The 12,307-nt window shown below is 40.1% G+C and overlaps 1 protein-coding gene across 14 annotated transcripts in view; it reads right to left on the reverse strand.

The window, feature by feature from the left end:
- DTNA (dystrobrevin alpha) overlaps window positions 1-12,307 on the reverse strand; it is a 321,248-nt gene that overhangs the window by 27,552 nt on the left and 281,389 nt on the right. For all 14 annotated transcript variants that reach the window (XM_081149627.1, XM_081149613.1, XM_081149628.1 and 11 more), the window contains 3 exons: window positions 11,853-11,940; window positions 10,103-10,200; window positions 6,172-6,285 (listed from right to left, as the gene is read on the reverse strand). In XM_081149627.1, the coding sequence (XP_081005753.1) occupies window positions 6,172-6,285; window positions 10,103-10,200; window positions 11,853-11,940 (300 nt within the window). The remainder of the gene's footprint in view (window positions 1-6,171; window positions 6,286-10,102; window positions 10,201-11,852; window positions 11,941-12,307) is intronic.

Here is a 12,307-nt window from a genome sequence, read left to right on the forward strand (position 1 = left end):
CCTCATTCAAAAATATTCTTCAATGACAAATCTATTAGCTGTTTTTCCTTCGACCTTGTCTGTTCATGGTGTTCAGAATACATCCAACAGGAGGGCTTTGTAGAAGGGTAAATGATATTTCTGATTTATTTCCATTTCTCTTCTAGATAGTGCTCTATAATTTTTGGCCTTTTGGTCATAGGGACACTTTGAAAAGAAGGTTGAAACAGAATTCTAATATCGTAGGCAAGAAATACTAAGAAAGGCATCTAAGAGCTATCAGAAAAAGTTAACTATTGTTAGTTTAGAATTAATCACAATTAAAAAAACTTATTTGTACATTTATCTTGAAGTAGTCATCTTTCAAAACATGACATTTACTCTTTCATGCATTTGATTGAATTCAGTTTTTTAAAAAAGTATTCATTTAATAATGTCTTTATTTAATATTCTCTGTAAGTATCTACACCAGTGATTGCCAAACGTGGGTCTGATAACAAATCTGTAGTGCAGCTTCTGCTGTTCCAAGGAGAAATTAGAAAACAAGAACTAAGTAGTGATTTCATTTTCACAGAGGTAAATATATTCATCTCTAAAACAGTGTCTTTTATTCTGAAATGCTGTCAGGTTATCTCTAGTTTTGCATGTGCATTAAAACTTTCTTTTAGGACAGTCTTGGAACAATAGGCAAAATTTTAATATAAATTGCATATTGGATAATAATAAATATCAATATTAACTTTCCTGAATTCAATAATAAGACCATTGTTATATGAGAGAATATCTTTTTTTCTTAGGAAATATATGCACATAAATATGCAGGAGTAAAGGGTTATGATGTCAGCAACTTACTCTCAAATGGCTCATCAAAAGTGCACATTTAATTTATATATAAACATATATGTATCTATATGGAGACAGGAAAGGATGTGGTAAAATGTATGCAATCTGTAGGTGAAACAGAAGAAAATTCATTGTTATATTCTTACAACTCTTCCGTAGGCTTAAAGTTTGTTCAAAATAAAAATTAAAACATATACTATCATTCATGAAACTGTTGTGACAACATATGATGGAAGTTTTAAAAAATGTCATTATATGGTGCACAAAAAGTACCCAACTGCCTGGCCGGCGTGGCTCAGCGGTTGAGCGTTGGCCTATGACCCAGGACATTGAGGTTGGATTCCAGGTCAGGGCTCGATCCCCAGTAGGGGGCGTGCAAGAGGCAGCAGATCAATGACTCTCGTGATTGATGTTTCTCTCTCTCTCTCTTCCTCTCCCTTCCTCTCTCGGAAATCAATAAAGACATATTTTTAAAAAAAGTACTCATATTTTTGTTGTTTGCCAGAAACAATTAAAAAACTAAACTGGTCTATGAAATTCATGTCTGGAAACCACAGACCTGCATCGGAGATTACAATTCCATTTTAATTGGTCAAACAAAGAAAGTCACTTTATATTAACAAGTTGTCACAAAGAATAATTTTATATACTTTGAAGAGAGTGCAATTTTGGGAGCATATAATACGATGCTTATTTTTTAGGCAAGGGATAGATATGGAAAATGATACTTGTTTTTCTTGAGATTTGTGGTGTGAAGTTAGTTGTTTCACAGTGTTAAGAAATGTTCTCTTCATTACAGAAGATGGCATTATCTGTGCATAGTTCTTGAGCTGTCTCCTAATGGTTCTGCAGTTTATGCATTCAATCCACAAACATCTATTCGGCACTTTAGTTTTAAGATACTGTAAATAAAATAACTAGTAGGACACAGTTTTTGTCCTTGGGTGAGATGTCAGGAGACATGAAAAAGTTCAAAACAATGATGGTGAGTGTTAATAAAAATAAGAACAAATTGCTATATATGGTAACACAGAGGAATACGGGCAGTTCTATATAGTTGTAGAAGTTTAGGGAGGACTCACTAGCTCACCTTACAAAATTTCCCTGAGAAGCAACATCCAATGTGGGAAGGAAAGACCCTGGGAACCATGTGAAATGTTTCGGACCTTTCTCTGCTTCATCTGTGTCTCTTAGTTGTCTGTATTTTTAAAATTACTAGTAAAGCTCAATACTGGAGTAAGATTTCTGGTTCATATGAGTCTGACTTGACAATCGAATGTAACTCTCGGCTTCCTGTTGAAGGATTAATAGCAGTAGCTTTAAGATGCTCTGAAAGACCATGGAATCATGATCTATCCCTACCTACATCTTGAGCTCCATCTCTTACCATGTATCCCTTCATTCACTGTACTCTAAACCTACAGGCCTTTTAGTTCCTAAAAAAGTTCCAAATTTTCTCCTGCCTTTTGGTCTTTGTACATATAGCCTGTACTTTACAGGAGGACCCAGCTGTCCCACAACCTCACACCCATCCTTAATCCCGATACCCTATGTTCCATTCTTCATACTTCAACAAAAAATCCTTCCTTCTGGTAGCCCTTTCTGACTCCAGGAAAGTGCAGGTTTGATAATTTTTTTCAAAAGGAAGATTCCTGATAGCACTTATCTCAGTTTATAATTATCTTATGTGTGTGATTATTTGACTTATGTCATTTTCCTACTGGGCCACACATTCTGTGAGACCAGACACAGTATCTTTTCCAACTCATCATGGTATTGTGATGAGAAAAGTTCTGGGCACACTGCATTTTAGAAGTATTCACTGAATGAATTAAATGAATAATAAAATGCAGAAAGATAATTCTGACCTGATAGCAGTGTAGATGGACCAGAGGCTGAGAATCAATTAAATGCTCCTTATAGTAGTTCAGGCAGGAGATACATAATTAAGACCCAAAAAAAGGAGATGGAATCCACCTGTGCTATTTATTGTGCAGGATCTTGGGCAAGTTATTTAACTTCTGTGAATCTCAGCTTCTGTATCCATAAAAAGAGTACAATAGTGCCCATCTCCCAGGTTTGTCACCACAATTATATGGAACAGTGAATAGTGCATAGGAAGTGTGAGATTAGCTCACAGAAATGCCTCTCATACAATCCTAGTCAGTTGTTAGATCTGGGTTGCAAACTTGGCTTTCAGTTTTGTTGTGGCTAAAGTGAAAAGGAAAGTAAGATCATTTAGAAAGATTATCGTGCTCTTAAGACAAAAATACACCATGAGTTCATGAGGAGCAAAGCTCTGCTGCTTTCTCCCCTCTCCTGTCCCAGAGCTAAAAGAACTTTCTCCTGTTGGTTTCTCAACAAAAGGCCCTGGGAAGGAAGTAATGGAATGAGAAGACCTCTATCAAAACTACAAAAAGGAGTTTCTGTGGCTGTTTCACATGGCTACCCCTCAATGTGAGCGAAGGACAAAGTAACTACGCAAGAGGTGACTTTTTTGGTGTGCTTTCAAAGACTGAAATGACTAAAGAATAAAACTTAGAGCACCCGGAACTGGGTTTCTTAACCTGGGATGTCAGGATATCTGTGAAATCCACAAATTGTGAAAGTGCTTAGCACAGAATAAGTGGTTTATAAATATCTAGAGAAGTAATCTTAAAGGGAGGGTATTTCTTCTTCTTCCAGGCAGACGATATCTGTAGACTATGGAGGCAGGCAAAGCAAATCAGCTGGGGTTTAGGTGTCTCAGGCCTCAAGCCTCAGGTGTGGGGCACCAGTCCACAGTGAGGGCCAGAACTACATGAGTTCTTGCAGAGCCAGGCTCCTTTGTGTAGCTCTGGGTTGAGCTGGGGCCATGGGAATGCCCACAAGTCAGGGCCAGAGGTAAGAACTGTCAGTTGGAAAACTCATCAACAGTGACCCAGGCCCATCAAGATGCCTTCCCAGACTGTATTATTCAAATGAAACCAAATACTTTGGAAAGCAAATGCTAACTGGTGGGAATTGATGAAAATGCTAATGACAAATTCCTAGTCACCATTCCTCCAGTAGAGAATGGGACAACCAGTAGAAGAGGTATATACAGAGCGTCCCCCCAAAATGTACACACACTTTGAATAATTATTAATTCCAATGGGTTAAATATGAAGAGAAAGAAACATCAATTGAACAATCAGTTCTAAAGTGTGTATATGTTTTTTGGGGACACCCTAAAGAACATTTCAGGCAGAGAAAAAGTACTCTGATGTGTAGATGAATGACCACTCTGTGTCCAAGTTGGTTTATTACGTTATATTTCCATATACATATTAAACTTAATTTTAACTTTTGAGTTTGGAGGGCCTACACGATCCTACTTGGTGAAAGATACTTTCAGTCATTTCCTTTTATATGCCTTTGAGGACGAGGAGGATGTGAAACATCACTGCACCCTTCTTTTCATTTTCACCCCTTCTGGGTGACGGGGTAGAGCTTGTGCAAGGATTTCCAATACGTCTCTCTGAAGGTAGGACCAGAAATCCCGTAGGTTGAAAAGAAGAATTTCTCTTCTTCCATTAAATTATTTTGTTATTCTAAAATATGATGTGCTCTTATACTTTAAGCAGCCCCGCTTTCCATAACTCAAGCCTTTGGAGGGTCGGTCCCTCCAGCCAGGTGCACGGGCCTGGGGAGACTGGATCCCAGCCGAGGGCAGGCAGGTCCTGCAGCCTGGGCCAGGGGAGCTGCAGTGCTCAGATGGCCACATGTCCGAAAAGCAGGGGTAGAGTGGAACCCCCAGAAACTCCAAACACAGCCATACAGAGCCTGCTTAATTTAGTCTCTTTGAATGGAGAAGGTACATGGCCCTGTAATTCTGACAAGGGTTTCTGAAAAGAGGCATCAGTATATTCCAGTCCCACTTAACAAGGGGGATGTGCTCTGCAAAACGCATCATTAGGCGATTTTGTTGTCGCGTCAACGTCACAGAGTACACTTAACAAAGCTACATGGTCTAGCCCACTACGCACCCCGGCCACATGGACAGCCTATTTTCCCCAGGCTACAAGCCTCTGTAGCATGTTACTGTACAAAACAGCACGAGATTAAATCAAGCACAAGAGAAAATGATGCAATCGAGAGACAAAGTAAACACAAGATGTATGAGGCTGCTGCTGGCGTAACACGCCATACTGTTTTACAGCAACCTTTTTTTATACGTAGAAAGAGTATACACTAAAATGATAGAAAGTATAGTACTGTAAATACATCAACCAGTAACATAGTCGCTCATTATCAAGTATTATGTACCATACATAATTGCATGTGACATACTTTGGCACGCCTGACAGCTCAGTGGGTTCGCCCCAGCATCACCAGCAATGCACTGTACTACATTATGACGGCTATGACATCACTGGGCAACAGGAATTTTTCAGCTCCATAATAAACTTCGGGGACCACCGTCATATACGTGGCCCATTGTTTATTGAAATGTCGTTATGAGGCACATGACTATACTTAAAAAGTATGCCTCAGTGTTTGATACACCTGGAATATCCTTGGCACCCAAACTGAAAGATGGAAACTATGCTATACTTGCTAACTGAAAGTGCTAGTGAAATATCACATTTCTATGGCGGAATGTCTTTGAATTTATGTTTGTTTTGTTTGCCACACAAATAGGTTTAAGTATGTGCCATACTCAAGGCATGGCGGGAAGCCACTTTGATGTAGAGCCCAGGCATGGCCTCCTTTCGCCCGTGGGTGCAGAGGGAGCCACTGCCAGCCTCATCCACATCCTGCTGCTTTTTACCTTTCCAACTCTAAGAGGCGCACTGAAATTCAGGGGTTGAGCAGGATGACCTTCTAAGGTCCTTTCCAACTCAAATGCTTTATGATGACAAAGTAGGTAAGCCCAGGTCTTTTAACTCAATTGCAGAACAAGAAGGTATGGGGTCCATTTCTTAAGGTCTATAAGTAAAGCTATTAGGGACCCAGATTTAGAGAAAATCAGACTCCCTTTTATGAGACACAGGTAAAATTTTAAATGTAAAAATGTTCTGATCACTTGTATCATAAACACACTGTTGATGGTGCAAATAACTCAAGAGATCTGAGTTAAACTTTTTCCAGTAAGAGATTTTTGTTTCCGACCTAGAGAACTGTTTCCTTTTCTCTGTATCAAATGAAAGAATAACATATAAACAGCTTCTTCCCCCAAACCCCAAATGTCAGCAATTAGATATGCACAATTAAAAAACAAACGAAGGTCAGGAGCTGGCTAAGGACCAGTTTCTGGTAGACACTGTGAGACTTTATCGGCGATCTCAAGCACCTTATCCCTGAAATGCCTCGGGCTCCCTGTCTTACCTGAGGAGCCGGAGCTCTGCCAGCAGAGTGGGGTTTTGCTGCGCCTTCTCTGGAGTGGGCTGAGAAGCTTGTTCATGCTCTAGCCGCAGCCTCTGGATCTCCTGTAAGATTTCTCTTGGGAGAGAGGAGGAAGGTAAGAAACCAGAGTCAGTTAACTCTCAGAGTACCCAGGACCTAACATCTGAGCAGAGCAGATCAGGGCCACCAGAGCCAAGAAGGGGTCATCCTATGTTTCTGGGCAGAACTCACTCTCACTAAACCAACTGTGTTTATAAGGTGTGGGCTGTAAGCTGGCTGCTGTGGAGAGAGCTTTCTGACTTCCTCTCCAGTATATCCGAACCATGAGCATTCTGCAGTATGTCTTTGGAGCCTTCAAACTGACTGTTCTCACCAGGACCTACTAATCTCTCTAGTAGGGAATATAATGCCATGGTAATGTGTTCAGCTTTGAAAAGAGCACTACTAAAGAGACAAAATGTATCTTCCTATTATTTATGATCATACTGACACCATAAAGTAACTGCAGCTACCAAGTAAGAGGTGCTTGGAGGGGAAATGAGAATAAATGGAGCTCATTTCACAAAACTAAATAACCCCATTTGCTCATTGGATGAAATTCCTCTTACTGAATTTATCTGAGGAGGCCACGGTTAGGCAAAATTCTTTCTTTTTCTTAACATTTTCAGCCTTAACAATAGATCTCAGTGTGAGTAGCCTTAGAAGGAAAGTGGTTTTAAAGGGATTCACTGTAATTGAGTCTGTGACATAAGAGTGCTCTTGGTGTGACCTCTGTCAGGGGTGAAACACGTCAGTCTATTATTGATGTTGGGGCCTGGGCTGCCCTGCACTGAGGTGAACATTAGGCCGACCATAAAAGACGGGCGACCTGTGTAAGGCAAATTATCCCTAAGTGAGTTAGAAGCCATTAGCAAGGTAACAAGTCATATATTCTTGGGGGAGGGGGTCAGTCTCCCACTCAACAAAATGCACAAGAGCCAGTAAGATGGAAAAAGCGCCAAGAATGGAAGGTGAACTTGGTGAGCAAGGGGGATGGCTTTCTATCTGAAAAGTTGATTTACAACTGTCTGCTTCACCAACACGCCAACACCAAGAAGCTAATTACCAGTCACTATATATTTCATGAGTATGGTGAGAAGGTTGGACTATATAATTCAACAGTTTTCAATCTTTTTTGGTCCCCCTTTGTGTTCCATGGTGAAAACCTTTAAAGAGAAATATTCCATGGAAACCCAGTATGTCAAAGAAAGGATGCTCCTAGTCCTTTCTGCCCCCTCTTTAGGGACCTCTACAGAGGCTCCAGGGTCTCGTAGAGCTCAGCCTGAAAATCAGTGTACTGGGATTTTGAAGATCTCCTCCAGGGCTAACACCCTGATAGTCTATCACACCTACTAGTTCTCCCTATTGGTTGTAAGGACAGAACCATGACAGAGCCATTGCAGCCCAAGGAGGAAGCAGCTCTGATAAAAAAAATAATGGTAAGATATGTAGTGAGCATTGAGTGGTTAGTCTATATCGAGGAACTATGCTGTATTCTTTAATCTTATTTTATTCTATTATGTATAGGTACTATGATTTTCTCTTTCATGAATGAGGAAATCAAAGCACAGACCATTTGAAAGATTTGCTCAAGTTCAATAACACAAGAGTGGTAGAGGTGACCTAAACCCAGGCTTGTTAGCTCCAAAGCTCATACATATCAGACTCCCTCAGTCTGTGGTACTTGCTCTGACAGGTCCAGCCGAGGCAGGCTCTGACTTCTACAGTGTAATGTGAAGAGTCCTGTTACCGCAAATACTAACCCCAAATGGCTGCTCCGAGGGTTCTATAAGAAATCATTACCTTCTAAAGGTCATTGCTGAAATGTCCATGAACTGCCCGCGGTAGTCATGAGGTGAAGTGAGAAACTCTACCCTCCCCTGAAGTTCAGAGGTCTGATTATTGGGTTATTGTCACGTTGGAGAATCTGGGACCCCTGGGGTAAATTTCCAAGGTGCAGAAGTATGACCTGGATAAGCTTCTGTGATGTCATTCTAGGGTCTTTGGAGGGCATGAGGCCACTGGCTTACAGAAAGTTCCAGGTGAACCAGATGCTCATCAGCATGGGGTGGGGAGATCTAGGGGCCATGAAAGTACTCAGGAACAGGGTGGAGCTCTTTTTCTGCCATCTCATTTCCACTTTTTTCTCTGGTCTTGAAAACATGCATTCAGAGAGTACAATCCAAAAACGCCCCAGAAACAAGCAGGAAGAGTGGTACCATGGCACAGCCAGGGTCCTTAGGACATTCATGGTGCTTCCTGCCGACTCTGGAATCCACATGGAGGCCTCTATCCCTGGGGCATTTCCTTGAAGGAAGTCCCTATTTCTTTCCCTTCAAGTGTGCTACCCCCATGTTGAGTGGAAGCAGAGGATTGGAAGGGAAAACAAAGTGCTTTGGAGAAATGGGACAGTAGGTTAATGCTGCAACCAAGAGAAAATATATGTGGACTTGTGAGTTTTCACTTTTGTCTTTTTTCTTTCTCAGAATATTAGAACGTACCAACTGAATTGTATCTTCCCTTTAATTTTTTTTCTGTATAACTTTGAAGAATACTTTGACCATTTATTCTAAAATTCTCAGGTCAAACTCTACAGGCATGAAACAATGACCACAACCTCCTCTTTCACCAGTTTGATCTCAGAAGTGACATCAGTGTTAAGAATGGGATTAAAGTGTTGAGACATTTTGGTGCTGTTCTAAGAAATATAAAATGTCTAAGTTGTTCCTATGTTGGGCTATATCAGCACTGAATTTGAGATCTTACTCAGTTATTTATTATTTTCTCATTCTATCTGTATTTACCGAGCTTCTACAATATATCAGACATAATTCTGGAACCCAGGGGCCATTTGGCATGGCCTCTGTTCTCAAAGAACTCCCATGTCAGTCAGGGAAGACAGACAATAAACAAAGAAACAAACACAGAAGTGCAATGATTTCAGACAGTGATAAGTCACAGATGCACATACCCACACACACGGCTGTAACAGAGAGTGGTTCCTGGGGTAGGAGGTAGTGGGCAAGGTTAGCTAGGTGGTCTTTAGAGCTAAGCCCTGAATCATGAGAGGACGCGATCCATGCAGAGACCCTGAGGAAGAGCTTTCCAAGCTGAGAGAACAACAGTGTAAAGGTTATAAAGAAAGAAAGAAGCAGGATTGTAAAGAGCAAGATGGGCTGAGGCTGGAAAGGCAGGCAGTAATCAAGTCAGGTAAGACCTTGCAGACCACGGTAAAAGAGGTGGGTTTAGTCAAAGTGTGATGGAAACCCATCAGAGGGTTCTGGACAGGAAATGACATGATATGATTTATGTTTTGTAAACTGGAGGTTGGATTGAGTGGTAATGGCAGAGATGAAGTAGACAGTTTGGGGATACGCTGTGGGTGTGGACTGTGAATCTGTGTTGAATAAAGAAAGGACCTGTGGATGGACTGGACATGGAGATATTTGGCTTGAACACCTGGGTGATGGTGCTACAGCTCAAATGTCTCTTTTACCTTGGGTTCCTTACAGGGGCTCTTCTTGGAGAGCCTTCTACTTGTCTCTGAGTGGCAGAGATAATTTCGTCCTATTACTACTCAGGAAGGTCCTTCTGCATTAGACAGCTCCTTAACAAAAACAAGTATGCCAGAAAAATGGAAGTGAGGCTGCCTAGAGAGAAAACATTAATTGCATTGAACTATATGTATATTTTCTCATGAAGCTTTTGAAGATCTAAAATCTAAAGACTAGCTTCTCAGAAGCAACCATCTCTGGCTCTAGATGTGCTCTTAAACAGTCATACAGGGCAAAAAATATGGATATTTTAAAATATGACTACAGGTTATCAATGAACTCACAATGATCAAGAAACCAACACGTCTGAGAAGCCATACCTGTTCTTGTTTTCTAGTTCTGCAATGAGCTGCCTCTGTTGCTTATTTGCGTCAATGGTGAAGGAGATGTCAGGAGCACTTCTCTGCTGAGTTGGCTGCTGTAAAACATGTGGTTTACACTATTTAATATTGGGAATGGGAACCCAAGTGTGTTTGAGAAAACAGGAATCATGAGATGTGCAGACAAGAAAAAAGAAGCAATTTCTATCAAAACAAAAAAAGCAAATATATAACATTAAATCTCCATTCCTCTCTTGAGGGCCAACTTTTCTGCGGATCTGGAGCACATCTATGCAATATAAAGCAGAACAGAATTCTCTGGCAGGCAAATAAACAAAACATAAAAAAATTGTTTTTTAACTTTCTGATTTGAAGTATTTGGGGAGCTATTTCATTCTTGTCATGCTGTTCCCATTGCAGCTATCCTCTCGGTATAGGTGGATAGAAAAAATATGTCATTGTTGTAATACTCTCTAGAATTAATGTTCAGCCACTGTAATATGCAATTAGAAATTTCATAGTTTTAAAATCATAGTTAATATGACTTTCTTTTCTTCCTTTGGTCAACATACTTTTAGTATTTCTTTTATGTAATTTAGTATATACGTGCACACACACACACACACACACACACACACACACACACACACACACATATATATGATTTCCTCTACATTCATATCACACCAGCCCATCATTCTTGGTCACACAACCAGCTTTAACAACTGGTGTATATGCAGTCATAACTTTCCCCATTCTTATAAAATTATATATACATACATACACATAAATTAACTCCTAACAAATTATATATATGTTATATACAAATTAATCATTGATTAAATACACACACATATATGATATATAATCATATGTCTATATGCACATGTATTCATGCATATATGTAATAATATACCATATATATGTGTGTATATGTGTGTGTGTGTCTGTGTGTGTGTATTTAGTCAGAGGTTAATTTGTCATTGTTCTATAAAAACAGGGTCAGATTATGTACACTTCCCTTGCTTTCTTTGCTCTATAGTATGTTCTAGAAATTTCTTGATGTCAGTATTTACTGCTTTTAAAACAAATTTAAAATATCACAACTAATCTTTCTACCAAAGAATGCCATGCTTTTTAAAATGACACTGATAGCCTAAGCCCAAAGACATGAAGAAACTCAGCCTGCTTTTCAATGTCCGGAAGGATAACTATAGGAAAGGTTAGGTGTGGTAAAGGTCTGGCTTTCGTAAAGCTTTTCTATAATTTTTAATTAGCACTTCTTTTAACAGAGAAATGATTTGTGTTGCTAATGAAGACTTTTTATATCCTAAATGATTTCTACAGCTAAGTCTGGCATATGGCAGCTCTGACCTGTGACCCAGGCTTTTCTTCTGATTTCATCACACAATTTTCTTTCTCAGATATATTTTACACACTGATAAAAGCAGACACTTACCTGGGCCAGTTGTAGATCTCAGTCATTGCTTTGCTCTTTCTATTAACTGATCAGGAATTATCCAGAGAAATCAGGTGTTAGGCTGTTTCAGCAATGTTGTAATAGACTATCTCAAGCTATGATCTATGTCCCACCCGAATGACAGCTGAAAAGGGTAGGAATGCAAGTAGCGGAAGGCAGACCAGTTTTAGGCTTTGCAGACCACACAGTAGCAACTCTTGAGCTCTGCTGCTGTAGCACGAGCTGTAAGATCCACAATGAACATGACGTCCCCTCACTCAAACTACTTACAGACGCCGTGGACTCTGCCGCCAGCCTCGCCGCGTACCTGGCAATCAGCCTGTGCTCTTCGTCCAGCCGGTTCGAGCTCTCGAGCATACTGTCGGGAACAGAGCACGGAGACTGTTAGGCAATGAGAACGATGGATGGACTCACATTAGCACTAGGGGGTTTGCTATTTTAATTTTTCAGTGCAAAATTTTGAAAGCTATCTAAAACCCTGTTAGGTTAATGATCTCAGACTTGGATCCATGACATGAATCTGTAACATGAATCTAATATGTGGCCAGGAGGGTCATTAATAAATCCTGTCCTCACTCAATTCAACTGTCTTACTAGGAAAGCTCCAAACAGGAGTGACTGTTTTGATTAACATTTCTGATAAAAGAATAATTTCTCTTTAATTTTATTGGTTTTAACATTTTTATTTCCTTATTACACAAGCAATACATGTTCAAAACAGACAT

This window comes from Miniopterus schreibersii (genome assembly GCF_964146895.1).
Source record: "Miniopterus schreibersii genome assembly, chromosome: 10".
In the NCBI taxonomy this organism is placed as follows: Eukaryota; Metazoa; Chordata; class Mammalia; order Chiroptera; family Miniopteridae; genus Miniopterus; species Miniopterus schreibersii.